The following is a 24,351-nucleotide window of genomic DNA, read 5'->3' on the forward strand; positions in this document are numbered from 1 at the left end:
CCCCAGATTTTGCAAAGTTCGGCGCAGCGCGGCGCCTGGTGTGGACGACCCTTTACATCTATGTTTCCGTGTTGCCTTCAGCTGAGCGTGTGTAGGTCAATATTGTACTCCACGGTCCTGGTGGCACTCATTGTCGTTGTAAGGTGATTATACGAGCTGTATATTTAAATATGCACTTTCGTGTAAAAAATGACAATTTGCCCTGGAAAACGCCAAAACTCTTTTGAAAAAAAAAACTGGTCTGGGCGGGGGTTCGTACGAACCCCCCGAACCCCCCCCCCCCGCCAAGGGCCTGGTTTTGTGTTTGCTACCTTGTCATTACAGTTCATATGACAGATTGGTAAGGTGGTCCAAGGCGTGCTGGATTTGATTAGGGCCCACAGCTTCGACCCATTTAAGAGGTGATGCTGTAGTGGTCATTTAAATTGGTCAAGCACTCTTTTGACCGGGTAAGACGCATTATGGTACACTTTTACATTGTCCTTAGAGTTCATATTACTTATTGGTTTGGTGGTCCAAGGCGTGCTTGATTTGATTAGGGCCCAAATTTTTTCGTGGCCCCGTTACATCCATTTAGTGGTCATATGAATTGGTCAAGCACTGTTTGGACCCGGGAAGACGCATGGTGGTTATTTTCTGCATTGCTTCAGAGTTCATATGACCCATTGATAAACTCCTCATTATCTTTGGAAAAAATACACTAACATTTTTTTTTCTGCGAAAAAAATCATGAAAATCTCGGCTTTCCATAGGTGTATATCGAATCCATTATCCAATAAGTAACATGTGTACTACAGTTACGCGAATCTCAAACGAGGATCGCGGAATAAGTAACTAACTTCACACCGGTCAAACGGTATGATAAAGCTGTGCATAGTTGATGTACAGTCGATACAGCAGTTTATATTCCTAGTACCACAACAGAACACCATGGATGGTAGCGCTCAAAGTGTACCAGAAAGCTGGAAATATCATCATGAAAATGACTTCCAGTGGGAATACAGGAAGAGATTCTTAAGCAAGAATTTGAAAGAATTTAGTAATAGAAAGAAGCAGCTTATTTCACTCTCAATGACTTGGGCAAATGTCACATTTTTGGGTTGCAGGTAATGTCAGAGAAGGACGACCGAGCTTGTGCGTTACTATTATATCCACTGACTTGCACTACTGCCACCAAAACCTAGGCCTAACAATAACATTAAGTTCAAGTTTAAGTCTAGCACAATCACTTCCAATGTATAATTTGGGGCAGTATTTCGTAAAGACAGTGAACTTCCGAGCTTGAATTAAAAGTTCTGCAAAATACATATTCTGAAATTGATTTTGGTAATGAATCAGAAAACATAGCCTGCCATAGAGTTATCTGATGAGTGATGTCCATTTCACTTCAAATAGAGGATCGTGCAAACTATCCTAACACCTTACGGTTTAATGCTTTCCTGTAGGGAATGCTGTGAAAAGGATGTGACCCATTAAGGCGGAGTGTATAGCCTAGTGGTTAACGCCGGCGTCTCCCAGTCATGAGATCCCCGGTTCGATTCCCCGCCGACAGCAAGGTGTGTCGTCTGGCAAGGGTGTTGTTCAATAACAACTTCCTGACATGGACGTTAAATGGATGTGTGCCGAGAGATTGGCTTCGGTCAGCTTGCGAGTCTATAAGCCTCCATGGCTTCTTTCGCGAGTTCCTGCTTGCGGGAAGATCACATATACATACATACATACATACATGATGAAACTTAAGCATACAGTAGGCCTACATGTGCAACCAGTGAAGTTTTGATTTGAAGTACTTTTTACTAGTTAAACAATTAATTATTATTTCTACCATTTCCGTTAAATCCCTGTTCGTTTTTTTCACCACTTAAAGTACTTTAACAATATTGCTTTCTGTTTGTTTACAGATACCCTCCAGCACTTATGGAGAAAGTTGCTCATATGTCAGAAGGTATTGAAGTAAGCTACAAAGCTGATCACCCTAAGAAAAAGGAAGATTGTTTGCCTAATGAGGAGAATGGATCTATACGTCATCACAAACAAGAGGAGATTGGGACAGTTAAAGACACCCGTACTGATACAAATTCCACAGAAACTAAAAAAATTCAACATAGCCAGAAGAGAAATGATACCAACCAACAGAATGACAGAATGGCCAAGAAATGTAGACTTTCAAGTGATGATAGAAATGAGAATGTGAAGACTTTGCCTTCTCCTATCATCTCATCTGGTAACCAAACGGTCAACCACTTAGGACGGAAAACGGACGGTAGAAAATTAACCCAGTCATATCGAAATACTGAAGAACAATCAGAAGCAAAAATGTTTCTCAGAGGACTTGGAGACTTTGTTGTTGTTGAGCATGAAAATAGCCAACCGATTTCCGATCTTGATGCTTCTGCCAAATTTAACAAAGCAGATATGAGAGTGGAGTTTCCATTCAGCAACCCTGATCAAGTGCGATGTCTAATTTACATTGCCGACGTCCTCGTAGGGGACGGTTCTGCTGATGGTAAGAAAAGAGCTAAACAGATTGCAGCAGAAAATGCATTCAGTCTTTTGAAAGATTCTTTTCCGGTCGTGAAAAAGATGGCACTTGGAAAAGACGAATTCAAGACGGACTGTATTCAACTCGAAAAGATTACAAACCCAGCTGTGCAAACTGTATCAGATGAGGCATTACCTGAAAGCAATAAAGGCCATATGCTTCTTCAAAAGATGGGTTGGAAAGGCGGAGGCCTCGGAAAAAAAGAGCACGGCAGAACCGAACCGATCCAAGTAAAAGAGCGGCAATTCCGGGCAGGACTCGGAATAGACTTAACGAAGTATCAAGATGCTAAAGGAAGGCTTCTCTCCGACCGTATGGATGACACGATTGTGAACAGTCTGCTAATGCAAGTAGCTAATGGAGAGAGAGAATATTTAGTATTTTCATCGTCTTTAAGTAACATTCAGAGGAAAAGAATTCACACAAAGAGTAGGAGAATGGGATTGAAAAGCCAGTCGTATGGAAAAGGAGATGACCGCTACCTCACAATTCGATGTAAGATGGACAAGAATTCTATATTAGAGAGTGCACAAAGTGGAAGTCAACTTTTCACTATTCAAAGTCCTGTTGGAATCAGTAAATAAGAAACCATGGACATAAAAGCAGTTCTTTGAGTTAGTTTTGAAGAACTCTTCAATGTGTTAATTGATAGCTTCTAAAATTCCATTAAAAGTATAGGTCATTAATGCTACAAAATAATGAAGTGAAAATTCAAAGCTTTTTATCGATCAGGTTTCCGTATTTTACATGTGCTTCAAAGAGAGAACACTGTGGGCATACTACAATATCTACTGCAGAAAGCCTTTGTACAGTAGGTGAATATTTTAAAGTTAGAAGACCTGACATTTTAACTCTAGCAGGATCTTCTTCATAGGCTAACTTTTAGCCTCTGAAAAAGGTTGATATCAGGCCCTCTTATTTTAAATTTTGACTTGTAATTAATTTAGTAACTTTGAAATGTGGGGCTAAAATCAAGTTTATTTATTTTAACTCACTCAAGACATTGTTCTGATGCAGAAATCTTCAGTTGGAGGATTTAATCAACTGCATTCCTGTTATGAGATCTTAATATTCATTTGGCTTAGTAATCAAACTTGAAAACCAATGCCAAACTTTCCATGGAAATTCCTAGCATCCTTCTACACCACCCTTGTTATTGATCATGACTTGATAAAGTGATTGCTAATTTGCTGCTAAGAAGCTAAAAGGAGAAAACAAACCCTTTTCTCCTAAGCAGCTAAGAAAAATCTTATTCCATTTGGGAAACATCACAGTTTTATTGGTTCTTCAAACCCACGGCCGGAGACTTGATCAAGTCTAAATATGACATCATCGAACTAAATGTGCATCATTTTGTACTCATAGTGTATTATTTATTACAATATACATTTTCTGTCATGGAAAATGGACTTTGCAAATACTGAATCTAAAATACTGAGGCTCTAACATTTAATCTATTGATGACAGGGTTTTCGTGTTAACATTTAACTAAAAAACACATGTTCAAAAAGAATGAGAAAATGAAAGGTTTCAGACCCTATTGGCACTATGGCTTCACAGAGGTGTAACAGAAGTGTTAGACACCACCATCGATCCTAGAAAATACACACACAGCTTGCTACCGTCGGTAATTAGACACTAGTGTACAGTCAGTACAAACAGCTGCAGTCAGTACCCACAGCACAGTATACAAACCATACAGCTATGGACATCTCAGGTCCAGCTAAAGATAATGTATCACGTTTCGATACTGTCTGCATTTTGTAGCGACAAGAAAAGAGCTTTACTTGCAAGCAATGGAAAGTTAACTATTTCAGAGCGCGGCACGCGGTTTGGGGCGAGTCTTCAATGCCTTTAAAACACAGAGGAGGGCCTGGACCTCTACTCTCTGTCAGGTCTGATCAAACGCTTGATGCTGATTGGTCATTAAAACATTCTCATGGGACGCCGTTATCTGTGTGATAAGGAGGTAGAATAACTACCGTGATGCATTACTTCAAAAAATGTTGGGGATGGGATTTGCAACCCCAAGGATTGCCTGCATGTTATCACTTTGTCTACTATGATAGTATAATCTGTTAAGCTTAACTATTATATGTTTGTTTTTAATGCACTGGTGATCAGATACTCTTAATACTGCCAAACTGTTCTCAACCTTTTTAAAATGCATTTTATACTCTTATGAATATGTGGTATTCTGTGAATGATAGAGCCAAGATTTTAGTCAGCCACTCAGTGATCGAGCCATTGGATGGCCAGACCTATAGACCTCCACAAAAACAAACAGGGAATGCAAGCATTCACTATATTTTAGCAAGTTATCTGTTGAGGTAGTCTTGAGGAAAGTTACAAACAACCAAAATTTTACTTCACAAGATAAAAGTTTGATGCGTCTGTTTGAAAATATGACAAAAGATTCCAATATTTTACATATAAACACTCTTCATTTAGTGAACATTTTGCTAAATTTGATATCCACGTCATGAATTGGACTCCTGATCTCTGGCTAGTCATACAAAAGTAATTACAAAAAGGGAATGCAAGGATCTATAATTTAGCAAGTTTAAGTCACAAACAACTTTTTGTTTGACATTTGACTGAAATTTATGTTCTTGCTCATCCATTGTTTCATGAATCAAAAGCAATTTTATTGATATGATACAACAACACAAAGTCTGCAGAAAGTACTTTCAGCACTTTTCAATCATCATACTGATACTGTTATTTAAGTAGCAATCATTTTGAAGATATTGTAAGTATGAGATCTAAACATTTTAAAAATCAATAAAATTATTTATCAAGGAAATCTAATCCCCTCTTTTTTTACGTGTCCTCTCACACATTGGAGTCCTACCAATTAACTTGCTTTGTATTTAAATAATGGTAGCCCACATGGGTTGCCTGAGTATCAGCAGATATGAGAAGATGAAATTCTGATCGGGGTACAGGCAGGCGCGTAGCGAGGAATTTGCCAAGGGAGAGGCGAAAATGTAGGCAAATTATCAGAGCCATAGATACAGCATTGCAAACTATCTAAGCGTAGCGCCACCATGATTGGCGCAAAGCTTTACAAGAAAATTTTGGCTGAAAATGCCTTCCAGATCGCTGGAAATGGCACTTTCCAGGCCTTGTAAGTTGCATCTTAGAATTTTCTCTTTTGAAATTACTAGCGATATCATAAAAACATTAAAAAAAAATATGGTCAAGGGGGGCGGCTGGCCCTTCCCCCCCCCCCTTGGCTACGCGCCTGGGTACAGGGATTTATTGTCCTGATTAACTATATTCGACTATACCTAAGTGCATGAATTAATTTCAACTGTACATTTTTACACTCTCAGCGCCCCACGGCACTAGTGACGATATTACAAGTAACACCAACGAGGTAAATGAATCTGGAGGATTCATGTCAATTGGGTGCGCGCGTACCATGTATGGAGGGTCATGTGATGTGTTCCAGGGTGGTACTATACTGATATTTCTCTGTAGCAGTTCGAGAACAGTGTTAGTGACTTCGTGAAAGATTGGTCGGTTCGGACATGGGAACTAACGGCATAAGAAGGTACTGGTACTTCAGGCCTACGAAATAGTGCTAATATGCTAACGTTCAACCTTATTCTCTTGAATGAAGGCAGGCTTTCTACATAATCTTACTTATTAATACAGCTCTAGGGGCAAGCTTTGTCTCATATGGCCTAACGTTATTACTACACGCTATAAGTGAATGTAGAAATGGGAAATGTGGGGAAATGTTTAGTTCAGTGCAACTACGGAATTCTCCATGGAACAGAGCCTAATGCTGCTCGACTGGAATATAGCTATCACGTTAGGCTACAGGCACGGTTATTGCTAGGTAACGGGTGTCGTCTGCTGCCCTAAGCGCGCAAACACATTTACGTACTAGTTGGGTGAAATCATCATGCGTAATAGGGAGAGTAGTATATTAGTACCACCCTGGAACACATCACATGACCCTCCATACATGGTACGCGCGTACGCGAGTATTTACTGTGTGATAGTTTCTCCAGATTCATTTACCTCGTTGAGTAACACACGGGGAGACCACACATTTCTGTGACATTTACTGTTCCTTCAGTAGTACAGAACATGTCTGTTTAGGTTTTAACAGTGCACGGTACTTGAACTTACTACTTGGAAGGCAATCAATTCATCAATTCAGTATATACAGTGTATGCTAGTGAGACTGCTTCGTGTTACTACTAGTTAGTTATTACACATAACAGGTGAAGTTGGCCTTACCCATCACATCAGCCCCAATCATAAAGGCAAGAATTCGATTTGGACGTCCCACACATGAGATGTCTTTCGAAATTCAACGATCTTGAGATAAGGTAATTTGCAACATTATGGCATTTACTTTCACCAAAGTAACCCCTATAAATTAAAATCCGAAGTCTACCGTAAGTTGTAACGGCACTAGTATTATTACTGGTAGTAACTAGGCTATATTAGAAGTTCTAGCCAAACTTTGGCCTATGTTACTAGTTACTGACAATAACGCCTTGGCTAATGTTTGTACACAAACTTTAGGCCCACAGTTGTAAGGCTATGCAGAAACCTAACTAGAAGAAACTTAGTAACTCTTTGGCCTTACTTTGACTATCTGTACTGTAGAATAGGATACCCTAAGTTCCCTAATATTACAAGTATCACGATTGTTATTGAGGTAGGCCTAGGCTACAGTAGTTTAGCAATACTTAGCCTACAGTATACCTAGTAGTAGTACTAGTAGCCCTAGTCGTAACATTAACTTTAGGTTTCATCATGTACAGTAGTGATTCAAATGTTGTATGTATGTATGTATGTATGTATGTATGTATATGTGATCTTCCCGCAAGCAGGAACTCGCGAAAGAAGCCATGGAGGCTTGTAGACTCGCAAGCTGACCGAAGCCAATCTCTCGGCACACATCCATTTAACGTCCATGTCGGGAAGTTGTTATTGAACAACACCCTTGCCAGACGACACACATTGCTGTCGGCGGGGAATCGAACCGGGGATCTCATGACTGGGAGACGCCGGCGTTAACCACTAGGCTATACACTCCGCTATACTCCGGCTATACACTGTTAAGAATTGGTATACAAAAATATGTATGCACGATTTTTCCAGTCAGTTTTAATCGTGTTTCCAGATACACTCTGATTACAACCATTGTATTTGATGGTATTTTAAACTTGTTGTCTTGAGTTGTCTTGAAATGGGCCTGTTGACGCTAATTAGTACGACCCCCTTTGGACTATGTTGGGTATTTTGTTTGCCCTTTTCCACAGATCAAGTTCTATTTTGCAATAATTGGATTCCTCCAGTTCTAGAGGAGAAATATACCCTGGGGTTTTACATTGACCGCATACGGTAGAGACTAATATTCTTACACCCTCTGTGAAATAACTAGTCAAACCTTCTGTACCTTTCCCCAAATTTCCAGGAATTTGCTAATTCTTTTTTCAACCTACTGTACTGTGTTGGCGGCCATTCTGTAAGAAGGGCCCTTCAAACATGACATCAGCTAGCACACCTGCTCTCAGAGATTATTCAGAAGTTTGTGCAAAATGCCGGAGTACGAAACATTTGGTTGTGTAAACAGGAGAGGAAGAAAAGAGCAGGAAAGGGAAATGTTATTCCTGATGGGAAATGGTTTCCAGAGAAAAGAGAACACATACGAAAGCACCAGGCTTGCCCCTCAATGGCAGAAGTGTTGCTAGCATCATATAGTAACAGCCAGTGTGGGCCACAGATGCGATCTGTTTAGAAAGCTCTAGCCTAGATCTTGTTGTCTTAGTGCCTCCACTCTGTATTCAGACTTGATTTGATAGCAGTCAAGTCCAAATGCATCCTTGTTCCTGTTCTTCAAAAAATCCGGGGCCCAGGAAATGTTCGAAAGAAAAATTTGACTAGATATTGCCTTAATTATCATGAATGGCCCGTAGTAAATACACGTGTTGAATGCGATATGTGGTATCGCGTACGTCGCGATACAATCGGGAACTGTCGGAATTCAAACAAAATGGCGAATGCCATGGGTGACAATTAAACCAATTTTTAAGGTTGAAAAAATGTTTTCAAGAGCTTGTGAACTGTTTTTTTCTAAGCAGAAATGTCTAGAGTTTATTTCCCCTTGAGGCCTATAGTATTGTAATATTGTGTCGAGCCCGCTCCTCCGATAGTAAAACTATATCGGGACTCGCGATAGAAAGGTACTGGGATATCTTGATGCCGTATTTACGCTTCTTCAGGAGATGTCTCGAACGGAAGAAAACAATGACTTCACACAAAAAACAATTTGACAAGATCGAATTTGATTAGTGATTCGGTATAATTTCTTCTCTGTCGATTCTCTTTACAAATAAAACTAAATTACAATGATTTGACTTGACTTGACTCCGTCAATTAAACAATTAAAAGGAGTGATGAAATGGTAACGAAGCGACGAGCTGATCACGGAGCGCTGACGGAGTCATAAATTTGCTGACCAAGTGATAAATTGATCACGGAGTGATAAATTTCTGACCTCCTTTTTCTTTTATACCTTACTTCCATAAAATCTCACTGCGCACAATCAGTAGGCAGCCAATAACCTGACCATCCTGTATTAACTTAATGATATAAAAATAAGTGCGCTGGCACTGATCTGCCCTGATTGGTTGGGAGTTTGGAAGTCCATCCCCTTTCTATGGAAACTTCCATACCACGTGAGAGAACCTTCTCGAATGTTCCACAGACATTACGGAATCTATTTTGGGAAAAGGCCCTGTACCAAGATTCAATAAGATAGTTAAAAACTTCTCGTGGGAAAACTGAATCCATGACCTAGATAAATACATAAGAGGCCTGTAAGGTATCTCGATGGAGTTTTTCGGTAACATCAAAGAGATGGTATCACTATTTCATAACATCCCCCTCAATCTTTTAAAATTTTTGGATACTCCAAAATTTTAACATCATACTGCTTTAACTTATCATTATCTCAAGAAGGTAGAGTACTGTAAGCACATTCACTAATATTCATTGACTTCAATAAATGGTCTGCATGTATCTCAAAGGTTAACATCTTGGTTACGAATTATTAAAATGATCATATGGTATATACATTGACACTATCTCCATGAAATTTTTGTGTACCTCTTCAATAATGATGACATCATATTATGTAATCTAAAAAAAATATCATTAAGATATCTTAAAGTTACATGACACAGCAAAGTATGCAGTATCTCTTACAAAATACATTTTTGCATTTCATACATCCATAATACATTTATATCAAAAGTGAAATCATGCCGTGATTTGGGGAGAGATCAGAGAATACTAGACTTAGTTATCTTTTAACTGAATAGAACACCTCAGCGTTCCATAAAAAATTCGTACATTACAAAAGAACCTTAAAATATTACAAACTCATTTACAAAACCTCCTCTTCAAATGAAGGCAGTTTCAAAACTGCTTTGAAACCTTGTGAATCATATACATTCACTTCAAGAATATCAACAAAATGTGACTCGATAGCATAGTGACCCTAGGTATGCACTCCGAAATGATCTAGTAAAGTACCAAAGTACTAGATATTCGATACCATAAAAGAGACTCCATAGACTATGACATCAACAAATCTTTCTTCAAATTACATAATACTTAACATCTTGTCTTTTAAACTTCATGATGAAATTTACTTTTGCATGAATATTTGAGGAAAAGAAAATATATACATAATTTCCTCAAAAGATCTATAACTTTCATTTGCTTCAATAACTGTTGCTGTAAGCAAAAGTTGCATATCAACAATGCTGTCTCTGAATAGCCTTCAATATAACATAAATGATGCAATGTAAATATCCTTAAAATATTTCTCAATATATGAAAACCCATGTTGCTAATATTCCGGATAGGTTCTAATTGCCGGGTAAACGTTTGAACGAATTCATAAGGAGAAAATAAGGTATACTCATTACATATTTGTTATAAAAGATGAAACTAGGTCAGTTGGTGGCGTTTTTAAACAATAAAGCTTATATTGTTACACCATATAGTACAATTACTTCCACTTAATAGGTATGCAGGTAAATGCCATGACGCATTCCATTCATACAATTGTGGGTAAAACACCTGTTCATCTGAACTTAAAGCAATATGCAGTTATACATATTAACCATATAATGTTTGCAACATCCTGCCTGGACTGCCTGTAATGTTCAATCCCTTTTCATGGAGAAAATTCATTATTTCCTCTGTGTTGGAATATTTTCCTACATTCCACCAAAAATCATGACTCTTAAAGCCTGTTGGAAAACATGGTGTCTGATAGGTGACCAAAACCTGTAATTCACCCAATTTGTATCTAGCACATTGGACTTTCATGTCTCCTTGTGGAGCATTTGCAAAAACTTTCTTTTGCCTTAATATGCTATCTCTCATGGAAGGATATGGAATTGCTAATCCTTCATTATGTGCTCTATTCTCTAGAAAGGATGCAACATTCATTGGCTTAGTGGTCATAAGACACATGATGTGATCTGAAGTTACCCCTGGCAAAATGTTACCAAACTCATCATGAAACTCAATATGTGCATCTTGCATGACATTAACATTTTCTGCATTAGAAATGTTACTACTCAAAACATTTCTCATTCGAGCAAGCTTTTCACTTGATGAACCCTTTGTTTTCAAGACATTTCGCAATTTCTGAATGTTGGTGATATTCTTAGTTTCAGAAGATGCTCTTACAAAACATGGTTTAAGCCTGTTATAATTGAATACATCACTAAGAATTTCTCCTTTGAGAGTGGCCAACAAATAATGAGTCCTATCCAAAACTTGATGGATCACTAGTGGTCCACACCATTCTGCAGCAATTTTGCGAGAGTTCGCAGTCAAGGAGGAAGACGTTGGCTTATATAGATACACTAATTGACCCGTTGAATAAATTGCACCTTTGTTCAGTTTTGCACTTATCTTAACATTTTGAGCATCTTGTTGCTTCTTTTGTAAGACTAACATTACCCTTGACAAATGATCAAATCGTTTCTTTAACAATGCAGCATATTCTCCATGAGATTGTGATAATCCTGCCATTGGATTGAACGATAAATTTGTAAGATTTGGTGGCTTACGTCCAAATGCAAGTTCAAATGGGCTATAGCTACCTAACTGAGGAGAGGAAAATGTGTTATATGCATAGGCTGATGTTGGGACAAATCGTACCCAATCCGTACCAAACTGATTTAAGTTCACTTTGAGGAAATTTGAAAGAGTCTGAATGTGTCTTTCAACCTGTAAGCTTCCATGATTGTTTACACTGATGAACTTTTGTTCAATGCCTAAAGCTTTACTTAAGAGCTCCACTAATTTTCCTGTAAGAGAAGCTGCCGCATCACTTATGATACAAGACGGTGGACCAAAAGTTGTGACTACCCTCTGCAATAATGCTTCACATATTGTTTCAGCATCAAGAGTCTTAAGAGAAACACATACAACAAATCTAGTGATCTCATCACAAACAACCATCAAATGTTTAAATCCTGTAGCCGTTGTGGGCATAGTCTTGAAATCCAGACTAAGTCTGTCAAAAGGACGATAAGAATCAGGAATGCGAGCATGATATTGTCTCAATTTGTCCGGTTTCTTACGGAATTCTTGACAACGGAGACATGCCTGAATATAATTACTGATGCGTTGAAACATATTGCGCAGATAGAAATGCTGTCTAATGGTCAAATATGTACGCATTACACCCTGATGATTACTTAACAAGTCATCATGATATCGAGATATTATTTGTTCTACCATAGTCTCAGGTATGACTAACTGAAGAGTCATCTTAGCATCATTAGTCTCATGCAAAAATATCCTGAATAACAAACTATTACATAACAAATAATCCTCTGCTTGAGAACGAACAGTTCTAGCATGCTTAACATTACCTGGAATAATATCATGTGCAAGAAAATCATAAATTGGTTTGTAGTAAGGACAAGTTTGTTGTTGAATTTGCAACTCTTTTACATCGAATGGCAGATCATAGTTTTTGATCAGCTTTCCTTGAATTGCCTTCATGACTTTATTCAATTCCTTTTGCTTTGGAATGTGCCCTGTAACCAAATGATCAATGTTTGTTATGACTGGCTTTGGCTGAGCAAATAATTCTGGAGGTGGTTCTCTGATTACCTCTGGCACTCTATGTCTATTCTGATCCACTAATCTTGGCTCTGTAGGTTGAGAAACACTTGTAAAATTTGGCACAACTAATACATCAGGACTAAATGTATGTCTATTTTCAATCGGCATAGTAATAGTAGGCCTTTGAATATTTGTTTCTCTCTTGTCAGTAGAATTAACTGGTGTAGTCGTCTTTTGTGACTCAGATTGTGGTCTCTGTGTAGCATGATCATTAGAATGTGTTGCCTTAGGAATGGATGTCCTATTAACTCTATTTGTTGATTCTTTGGCTGGGGAATCCTGCTTGGACTCCTTTGTGACTTTATTCGGAAATAAATCTGGAACTTTGACTCCCATTGACCTTGCCATTGACCTTGTCATGATTGGATTAAATGTCTCCTTAGGTGGAGTTGAAAAATCCTCATAAGAACTGACCTCTTGAGCAACCTGATCTATTTCAGAGTGAAATTCCTGTGGTGCTCTAGACAAATAATCTGCCAAAACCAATTCTGAGCCTTTCTTATAACCAACCTGAAATGTATATTCTGACAATTTGAACAGAAGCTTACGTAAGCGTGAAGTTGCTGGTTCTTGTTTCGACTTAAACAATTCAACAATGGCAGAGTGATCAACATATGCCTCAAATTCTACATTTTGCAATAAATGTTTGAATGCTGTCACATTAATAAATAGACCCATCATTTCTAATTCAGTTACACTATACCTCTGACATGCTGGTGGTAATATCTTAGAGTAATATGCAATAATATTCTCTTTGCCATTAACTCTTTGTGTCAGGTATGATCCTGTTGCTACTCGTGATGTGTCGCTATATAATACAAAACGACCATATTTCTGTGGCATATGCAATATAGGTGGATTACACAACAATTCTTTAATACTTTGAAATGCACACTGATGTTCCTCTGTCCATTTAAATACCTTTCTCTTACGACTCAAATGATGTAATGGCCTCAATAGTGCTTGAATATTTGGGAAAAATGAAGCCACATAATTAACTGCACCTACAAATCGTCTTAATGACTTAACATTGTGTGGTTTCGGTGTGTTCCTGATTGCTGCACATCTGTCATGCAAAGGTTGGATACAAGCCTCACCTTCTGGGGTTATTGAGAGCAAATGTCCCATATATCGGACTGAATTTTGAAAAATGCTACACTTTTTCGGAGAGATTTTCAATCCGTTGTCCATTAAAACCTTAAAAATTGCCTGTAGGTGTTGTTTGTGAGATTGTTTGTCTGCACTGTACACAATAATATCGTCATGATGAGCAATACAGAACTTATTTGAATTTGGGATCGTTGCCAAAATATCATTAATTTTCGACTGAAAGATTGCTGGAGATAAATTCAATCCCTGTGGTAAGCGTTTATAATAATAATGCTTTCCTCCATGAAACGAAGCAATACCTGTATATTGTTGTGCATGAACACTGAGTGGCAGACAGAAGAATGCAGACTTTAAGTCAAGAACACCCAAAATTTTGGCTCCAGAGTACCCAATGGTACGGATAGTCTCATTCAGTAATGGAAATGGGTGATTGAGACGTTTTATCCTACTGTTCAAGTAGCGAAAATCTGTGACAACCCTTTTGTCTTTTGTTCCCTTCTTTGGAATGAGGAAAACCGGTGAGGTATAAGACTGATGTCCTACCGCTAAGATTCCTAATCGCACTAATTTGTCAAGCTCACTGGCGACAATGACTTTGTCCTCATCTGAAAGTCTATAGGGACGTATGTAAAATGGCTCGTCATTAGTAAGCGTAATATCAGCCTCATAATTTGGACAGTGAGATAATTCACCATAAAGAGAAAATGCATCTCTATGTGAGTCTAGAAATTCATAAATGCTTTCTGTTTCTGAAGCATTTAGAATACTTTGTTCCAAATTAATGTTTTCTCTCATGATTTCCTGTTCGGATTTGGAAACCAGGGGATCATCGGCTGTCAAATGTGGATAACGATGTAAATTATATCGTGTAATTGCATCACGATTCTCTTTAGAGTTAGAATTCGTTCGAAAAAGAGGCCGTTTTTCGACGTCTCTCATGACATTTAGAAAATCTAGAGAATCAGTAGGTATGTCTTCTGTGACCGTAATGATATCTGCTAAATCTAAATGAGCCACTGTGCGAGAAGGATTCAGAAAAAATTTCCGATTACCCATGTTCCTTAGTAGAATCTTTGTTCTACCTTTATGCATTTTCACTAACATTCGTGAAGGACACATACGAGATATTAAAGGAAACGGTTTAATAACCACATCTGCATTTCGTGCATATAGTGGAAGGCGTCCCTGTACAGTAATGTATCTTTGCTGACCTGGGTAAATAACAAATCTCTGCACTGGCCTAAGGAAAACTTTGGCTTGTTTAATTCTAAAACAGTTTGTGGTAAAGTCCAAAGATCCATTCAATTCCTTCAGAGTTTGACTACCTAATATTAAGTCAATACCTGTCAGGTTTACAGCAATTAAAGCAGAAAGCTGAAATTCATGACCTTGAATTTTGACCTGAAATGTTATCGTGCTATACGCATGAATAAACTGACCATTACCCAACTTTAGGTTTACTACATCAACTGAGACTGGTTGTATAGAGGATAAATACTTTGAATTTTGCACTGTAGAAGAAGAAATGATAGAGCGTGTCGCTCCACTATCAAACAACAATGAAATTCCTTTACCATCATGTAAAGTACCTCTTACAAAATTACGCGTGTCCAGTTGAATATCCACATTACGGTCGTTACCTGTATATTTAGAACTAGGAATATTACTATTCTTCCAAATATTATTTGCTTTACGTTTCGATCTTCCTTTACTTGGTACTTTGTCTGGAGTCACTGTATGATGAGTGCAATCATAAGTGCTCCCTAATGAAAATTCTGTGTTGGTACTTTGTTTACCTTAGCCTCCATTTCATGGCTTAGGCGAATTTGACAATACTGTGCAAAATGACCTCGATTTTGACAGTAATGACATGTGATTGAAGGATTAAAATACGGTAACCTTCTCCTGTTATTATTCTGACCTGTCCTAGGACCACGAGAATCACGAGAACTATATCTTTGCCTCATATCTTTAGGATTGTCTTGTGATTCTGACCTACGTGACTGATCAAACTTGGTCTCTAATTCCTGAATTTTGGTACACAACTCGTGTATCTCAGAAGATGCAGAAATAGTAGAAGTCTGAACAGAAGATGCTTTGTCGTGCATTGCCATAAATAGTTCGGAAGAAGCTGGGGGTTGACTTTCTATTTGTAAGTCAAAATAACATTGCACTTTCATGACCAAATCTGCAATTGTTGCTTCTGGTGATGCAGACATCAACACTGCTGAGCGACATTGCAAAGGCAGGGTCGAGATGAATTTATCTCTAATTTGGTCATCGCCATAACTTAATTGTGCTGCAGCTTTGGAAATTTTGGCCAAATGAGCTTGAGCTGTATCACCTGGCGTATAGCTTAATGCGTGAAATGCCTGTGATTTAGCGTAGGAAGAAGTTCCTGGACTGAAACGAGCAAGGAATTGCTTGCGCAGATCAGTAATAGTTGAAAAATTTTTGTTTTCAATCCAGAGTCTGGCCTGGCCTTTAAGTGTTCGCTTAAATATGCGACATATTTCATTAAATTCTGCCGCTACAGCCTCAGGGGTGGTTTGGGACGGCAATTTATGCACCTCTAAATAATCTTCAAATCCCAAATAATGAGCTTCGGCTAAATCTGCATCAATTACATCGCCCTGAAATCGTGATGGCAAAAAATCAGTGGGCCTATGTTTCTGCATAACATTAACAGAGGTCGAAGTTCCCTGTTCACTGACGGACATTATGCCGCATACAATTAGGCTAGTTACGAGTATACAACATGCCCAAACTTAATTGAACACACTATCGACCGTTATTAAATACAAATAACAAATATGCAATACATGGACACGATTAAAACAACTTATCGGTACACTCTGATCTCAAATAGGGGTTGGGATACAAATTGGCATGATTTCACTCACCCTTAAGTTTAACTAAGAACTGGTAGTGGAACTGCAAACGATGATTGAAGTCCCTCGGCTAGTAGTAGTAGTAGTACAGTAGCGGCAGGTAGTAGCAGTAGCAGGTGAGCCTACATCTCGTATGCTGCAGATTCGTTCGCCGTTAACATCGGGTCGAGCCTAGGCTTAGATCGCGAAAATGTTCAGTTCTGATGTTTAGAGCTGTAGTATGACTAACTACGTACTAGTTGCGCGAATGTTCAAACGCGAACGGCATGCTGGGTTGATTAACGTTAGTGTACAGATCAGTGGTTCCGGTGTACAGACTTAGGCTAGTATAGGCCGTCTTCCCTCGTAGAGTGTTTCAGTTAGGCTAGATCGTGAACATACGTTGTGTTCCTCGTTAGGTCTTCGGGCCAAATAAATCCTCCTGTTCGTTATTGATCGTAACGAACGAAAGTTGTGAAAAGTTCCGTTACCGTTTTGTTCCTGAAGAAAGCAACCGATCTCCACCATGTAATATTGTGTCGAGCCCGCTCCTCCGATAGTAAAACTATATCGGGACTCGCGATAGAAAGGTACTGGGATATCTTGATGCCGTATTTACGCTTCTTCAGGAGATGTCTCGAACGGAAGAAAACAATGACTTCACACAAAAAACAATTTGACAAGATCGAATTTGATTAGTGATTCGGTATAATTTCTTCTCTGTCGATTCTCTTTACAAATAAAACTAAATTACAATGATTTGACTTGACTTGACTCCGTCAATTAAACAATTAAAAGGAGTGATGAAATGGTAACGAAGCGACGAGCTGATCACGGAGCGCTGACGGAGTCATAAATTTGCTGACCAAGTGATAAATTGATCACGGAGTGATAAATTTCTGACCTCCTTTTTCTTTTATACCTTACTTCCATAAAATCTCACTGCGCACAATCAGTAGGCAGCCAATAACCTGACCATCCTGTATTAACTTAATGATATAAAAATAAGTGCGCTGGCACTGATCTGCCCTGATTGGTTGGGAGTTTGGAAGTCCATCCCCTTTCTATGGAAACTTCCATACCACGTGAGAGAACCTTCTCGAATGTTCCACAGACATAATGGAATCTATTTTGGGAAAAGGCCCTGTACCAAGATTCAATAAGATAGTTAAAAACTTCTCGTGGGAAAACTGAATCCATGACCTAGATAAATACATAAGAGGCCTGTAAGGTATCTCGATGGAGTTTTTCGGTAACATCAAAGAGATGGTATCACTATTTCATAACAGTATTAGAGCCTTTTAGCTTCAAAAACCTTGTCGTTCTCAAATTACTTTGAGAATGACACTTCACATTCTTAGTTATTTAAATTTATGATATGTTAATGAGAAATTGTTGACACTGGTAATTACAGTAGTAGGGGGTGTTTTACTATTTCATATCATCTTGAAAATGACACTTCACATACCTTAGTTAAAGCTAAAATAAATAGTAGAATGCCACTGGTGAAAGATTGGTCTATCACTTTGTGTCATAAGAAAACTCCCCTCAGTTTCTGCCAGATTCAAGAGCTGTAAAATTTACGAGCCCTAAAACATCTTCAAAGTTTCTTGGTAATCCACTGTCAATCAACTTTTTATTAGTTGATTCATCATTTTTTTTTTATCAGTTGATTTTTATCAGTTGATTAGACTTTTACCTGTCTGTTAATCAGAGATCTTATTGTGCAATTTTTTTGGCCCTATACTTTGTACTCTTATATACCATATTTATAGTAAATAGTGATGCGGGTGGGGGGGCTGGATGACTAACTGCTCTCTAAAATTACAAATATAGATCGGAAAGGCAAGATGATATGGCCTAAACTATGTTAGGATAAGCCAACAACTTCCAACTGGAATGTCACCGTTAAGTTAACCTTACTTGCAGAAACACGCATTCTGACACTTCAGTCCCAGCTTTGACAGCGTAAATGTTTGTTTCAGGTATGAGAAAGTGAAGAAGTAAGATGAATTCATTTTTCAGTTTTTAGCACTTCAGGAATGGTATCCAAATAATCTCAAGCTACATTCAAATGATTCAGTCAATGTTTGGTAGCAATACTGAGTTAATCTGGTCACTAAACATTGCTTATAACACATAGTTTACTGTAGTTTGTAACAGGTGTTCTCAGAGCGTCTTGCCTATTCTTTACTGTGTGGCATACGTTGGGAATGCTGTTGGTAGACCTAACCAGTGCAGCCTGGTGTTAAAACCTAAATTTTGCCAAATATTTACGGTAGCAGTGAATTTATTGCAAGATAGTACATAGAATTATAAACGTTTCATTTCAGTCTGAAATATTGTGATGTAGTAATTTTGTATCTTGTTCACATTTTTCTTTGGCCATGATATCATATCAGTTATTTTTTCAATTTAGCCAGAACTGTTCAGATTTTTTTGAACATTTACTGTATCAGTGAATTGCTTGCAAGATAGTACTTACATAGAGTAAAATGTTCCAGGTCAACATTGAAAGTTTGTGATGTAGTAATATCTTGTTAGCATTATTCTAGAAATATTTAATCACCTGAAATCAAATTAGTTTTTTTCCCTATTTGCCCAGAACTGTTGAGATTTTATGATCACTCATGTAACTTTCACTTTCTGGTTCGCTCTGAGTTTTGTGTGGCTTTTACCCTGTGTCTATTAAATCAGTACTGTTTGATAGGTTCATGATTATACAGTATGTGATAAATTCATCATCTAATGATCAAGTGCTCAGGTAGTATTAAAGGGATTGAAGACTCGCCCCAAACCGTGTGCCGCGCTCTGAAAAAGTAAACTTTCCGTTGCTTGCAAGTGAAGTTTGCTTCTTGTCGCTTCAAAATGCAGACAGTAATGAAACTTGATATCTTGTTATTTTTATCTCAATACATTACATGTATTGAGATATTGTAACAGTAAGTGGGACTCTCTTCTCTTAAAAAATTTTCAGCGTCTTCATACAAAGTTCTTTTTCTCTGGAATTTCCAGAGCAAGCATATATCATATAGGCCAACAAAAGTTACTATTTTTTATTCGAGAATTTTATCTCATTCTATGACTTTTTCACCGATTTATGTCCAAATCGGGCCAAATCAAGCTGAAAAACAGTTTTGCGAGCCATTTTTGCACACGCTCCGAAACTTGTGTTATTGCGCAATCGTTAAACGCTTCACAAAAGCGGTGAAATGCATTGTGGGAGCTAAGCCCATCACTTTATTTTAGTACACTGCGGCTTGGATATCGTCTGAAAATCCGTTTTAATACATATTCATAAAGCAGCAATCGAATTGCTTCAAGCAAAACTTTGAACAAAAGAAGTTGAATATTCATCAAATATCTGTTTGCGACGATGTCGGACTCACAATGTGGATGAAATTCGGAAATTTCTTTACCTCGGCTTGAAAAATAAAAACGAAACGTAAGTAAAATCCTTTCATCTTTCGAATTGCACATTTTCCGTTTTCAAGAAAGTACCACCTCCATCGTCCGGTCGATTGTTTAAAACAAGTTAAACAATGATTTGAGGCTAAATTCAGAGTTTTTCCAGCATTTTGGGTTGAATTAAAGTGACATTTTTAAGGTTGCACTTGTGAACGGGCATCAACGTATCCTATCGTGGTTAATTGCATATGTACATGTACTGTATATGCACGTTACCATAGTGTGTAGCCTAGGGTTGTAGTTTTAAGTATTCTATAGGGCAGTGTATTCACGTTACGGGACCGTGTGTTTATGAATTATGAATATGATGTTTGCTTTCAAGACATCGTTTACGAATACAATGTCGTTACCTTGAATTTTGGAGGACTTAAGCACTTAGTAGTAGGGTAGTGATAGTACAACTACACAATACTAAGCCTATGCTGGTATTAGTTTACTACTGACTAGAACTGTCACTGGTGGTTTTCAGCACTGGCAATACCTTCATGCCCAGTACATATAATAGTACTTGAAAATTAAATAAGCTTATATTAAAAAAAGTACTGCCTTGGTCGGCTCTGGTTAGTACTAAGTATAGTTTTACCCTTGTGTGATTTTATCCGGTGTACCCAGATACATAGGCCCACCTGCTAATTCTGGATAAAGTCACTGTAGGCTACATTACAGGTTGGTCGAGTCAGTGACAAGTTAACATTGGTTCTCTACTCTGCCCAATGGATAAGTGTGCACTGAATTTTCGTACAGTGTTTGCAACGCATTTTGGCAGTATTCTTTTGTTTTTAATTTCATATAGCAGTTAATTTTTTGGGGTTTTTGGTTGTGCATGTGCCTATTTCACTTTGTTTCGAAGTTCTTCACCCTGTAATGCTGTATGTTTCTGTCATTTTCAGAGAGAAAATGCATTTACAAGTTCCACTACAACGTGTTATGTAATATGAGCTTGTTGCATTTAAAAGCAATGTGAAGTCATTCGTCATGTGACTTTATATATTGTCTCCTATTATCCAACGTTCTGTTTTTATTTTTGTTTTCTTTCATTTTCAGGACCTCTTTCTGCATCTGCAGGTTGGATTCTCCTATGTGGGCACTTGGGATATAGTAACTTTTTGGACATCTTAATTTAATTCAGTACTTTTCACGCCATTTCATTCATTGCCTTGATTCAATAAACTTTGATTAACCTTGAAAAAACACATTCCTGTTATATTTTTTTGCACTAAATCGTACATTCATATTCACCAGTGTGAAGAAAAATTAACAAGAAGTTCCTACATAAGATGTACATTTCACGTATCCAAAAATACTTTTCAATTCATCACGAAGATACAGTAAGCTGATTGATGTCTAGGAACCTGATACATCATAAACTATATGACCAAAAAGTCCAACAGAGACTGACCCAAGATGAAGGATATCACATAAAAAACAAGTTCTTAAATATTCTATGACATTAATAAACCTTGCAACGCCGTTTTCTCGACAAACAGGCAATGGGCGCTAAAGGCAACACTCGCAGGATGAAGTGTAACCTGCAGAGACTTTTCGTTGCAAAGTAGCGTAAATGCAAGTTCTGTGTTTGTTGTACCATGATTGATATTGATAATTGTAGAGACAGAGCAAAGATATGAAACTAGGAATCGAAATTAGAACTTCCAGTATGGAGATACTGCGTCATTGATGCTCTTGTTTTATCTAGACCTGAGATGTCCATCGCTATTATGTACACTGCATTGTGGGTATTGACCGTAGCTGCACAGTATGTATTGACTGTACACTAGTGTCTAATTACCGACGGTAGCAAGCTGTGTGTGTATTTTCTGGGATCGATGGTGGTGTCTAACACTGCTCTAAAATGCTATGTAACAGTGAATAAAAAAAATTGATGACACAAAATATGTAGTAAAACTTCAGAATAAAATACAATATAAATGAAAATGAAGAATAAAAAGCATGCACATTCCACCTTTCCTGTCCTTTGTTTTCAGGGGCAAGGATGTTTGAGTTAGAAGATTCATCATCGTCATCATCATCTTCATCATCGTCTTCTTCGTCATCGTCTACGCTGTCGTCCAAGAATGGGTCCAATAATGACCCACAGGAGGAGGCGGAGGAGGAGCAAGTTAACATGGATGCTCTCGTGGAGGAGGATGAAGAAGAGGTGCATCAGATGGATCTACTGAGTAAAACACCGCCGATGACTCAGCGATTCATGCGCAGAGAGCGCTCCAGGACGATCACCGGTAGACCCCCTCACAGGCTTCCATCTAGTAATTCATCGCCCAATCTGTCGACTTATTCCACGGCAGTCAATTCCCTGAAGGCCAAACACGACAAGAAGATGCAGCGACTGAAGAGCGATCGCAGTGCCATGAGAAGCTTGAAGCACAGCCCGTTGAGTTTTGATGCCCCCGACCCCCAGAAGGCGCCCTCTCCCTCAGACTTGGGACCACCGCGTTCACCTTTCATCGATACAACCAAGCAGTATCGTAGCCTTGCCTCTCATCAGATAGGTCCGGGCAGTCCAACTCTACAGGCATCGAAACCCGTCAAGAAACTTTCTGCAACCGGTCCCATCGTGCCGGAGGAAAGAAGAAAATTCCATCGCACTTTTGCTCTCTTGATTCGGATGGGGAACAAAGGAGACACCAAGAGTAGCGGTCACAACGATGACGACGAGCGGAGTCACTTTCAAACCCGGTGGCCAGAGGTTCTCTGGTTAGAACTTCAGGCCTGCTTTAACATGATATCCATAGATCAGCAGGATACGCAACTCTTGGAGGCCAGAGAGGTCGTGAAGGATGTATACAACAGCATCATGAATTTCAAGTTTATATGTTCGAATCAACAGTTTGACAGAAAGTGTGCCAAGCCATGTTTATTGAAATCTCTGTACGGATGTCAAAACGGTACGAACGATTGCAAAGAGACGGACGGCGGCTGTGAGTCTGCCAATCCTCAAAAACCATCCTCGTCTTTCATCGGGAGGAGGTCTCGTATTGAGAGCACCGGAAGTCACAAGAGCTTCTGCTTGCCGCTGGAAGATGCCTTGGACTCTTACACTGCAGATACTCAGAAGGCTTGGCATATTATATCTGATCTGCTGAAAGAGCTGGAACTTGTCGAAGCTCTTTATCCAACTACGAAGGCGCTGATTGAGGAATATCGAGAGATGGGTAGCATCGAGTTCATCGAAAGGGTCCGTGTGTTGCAGTTGTGGATGAATTTGACCAAAGAAATCGGCCAGCAATTGTCTGTTGCAGAAGAAGCACTCGGTGTGGAAGATCAAAAGGTTCCTTGGCCCTACATCGGCTGCTATGACGATAATTTCCCAGTTTCCGATGGCAGACAATTTCAAGAAAGGGCCTTCAGACTTGGAGATCCTCCAAAGATTATTGGACCAAACGATATCGTCGAGAGCTCTGGTCCAGATGTGTCCCCGATCAAAGGCGCCCTAGTTCATAGGAATGGAGATGATGGTAGAGGTTTGCGAAGAGGGCGCTCTGTCACATTTAGTTGCGGCAGTGACAGCGACGAGGAGGGCGACGTGTCACAGGTAGTGCGAGAGAGATTGCAATTCGAGGATCTTGAAGAGGAAGAAGGAGAAGCGTTCTCCGGACCCGATTCCCCTGTCTCCAGTACCCCTTCCAAGGCAAATTCGCAGGAAGGGGACTCCCCGAGGGTGAACAGAATCTTTAGCCAGTGCCATTTCAGTTTTGACTACGACAGCCTCACCTCCATCTACAGACCGTTTGTAGATCGTAATCTTAAACACTCTGGTCTCTGCAAGATGACGGACAGACTGCATCACATGCTCGGAGAAACTAACCGTAAACTTAGACTGGCCCTGGAGAAACCACAGGATGGAATTGACCGGGCATCTTATATGAGGGGTATATCAGAGGTAAGTCAAACCAAAGTATTTCATGGAGGAGAGATTTTCATTCGTTTTTTTTGAGGGAGGAGGAGGAGGGGTGCTGGAGGCTGAATCCTCACACTGTTCTGGATCAGAAAGTTTGTTGCTTGTCATAGTTGATGTGATACCTTGGTTTTGATTTTTCCAAACGTTTTCTGTGGAATTGGATAATTCAGAGCAGTGTTTTTCTATTGGCTTCATTATTAAACATTAAGTAATTAAATAATCAGTTTGTAGATTGGACCAGATTCAAATTA

General features: G+C 38.8%; 2 protein-coding genes across 2 annotated transcripts in view; both read left to right on the forward strand.

Moving 5' to 3' along the window:
* The first annotated feature begins 879 nt into the window (after window positions 1–879).
* On the forward strand, window positions 880–3,888 carry LOC139963136 (NF-kappa-B-repressing factor-like). Its single transcript, XM_071963682.1, has 2 exons — window positions 880–1,106; window positions 1,902–3,888. The coding sequence occupies exons 1-2, from the start codon at window positions 931–933 to the stop codon at window positions 3,124–3,126; spliced, it is 1,401 nt and encodes a 466-aa protein (XP_071819783.1). The 5' UTR covers window positions 880–930; the 3' UTR covers window positions 3,127–3,888.
* A 2,711-nt stretch (window positions 3,889–6,599) lies between these two features.
* Window positions 6,600–24,351, forward strand: part of LOC139963135 (mitogen-activated protein kinase kinase kinase 4-like) — a 46,935-nt gene continuing 29,183 nt past the window's right edge. Inside the window, exons 1-2 of the mRNA XM_071963681.1 lie at window positions 6,600–6,891; window positions 22,167–24,082. Of these exons, the coding sequence (XP_071819782.1) occupies window positions 22,175–24,082 (1,908 nt within the window). The 5' untranslated portion in view covers window positions 6,600–6,891; window positions 22,167–22,174. The remainder of the gene's footprint in view (window positions 6,892–22,166; window positions 24,083–24,351) is intronic.

Source organism: Apostichopus japonicus, chromosome 21 (assembly GCF_037975245.1).
Source record: "Apostichopus japonicus isolate 1M-3 chromosome 21, ASM3797524v1, whole genome shotgun sequence".
Lineage (NCBI taxonomy): Eukaryota > Metazoa > Echinodermata > Holothuroidea > Aspidochirotida > Stichopodidae > Apostichopus > Apostichopus japonicus.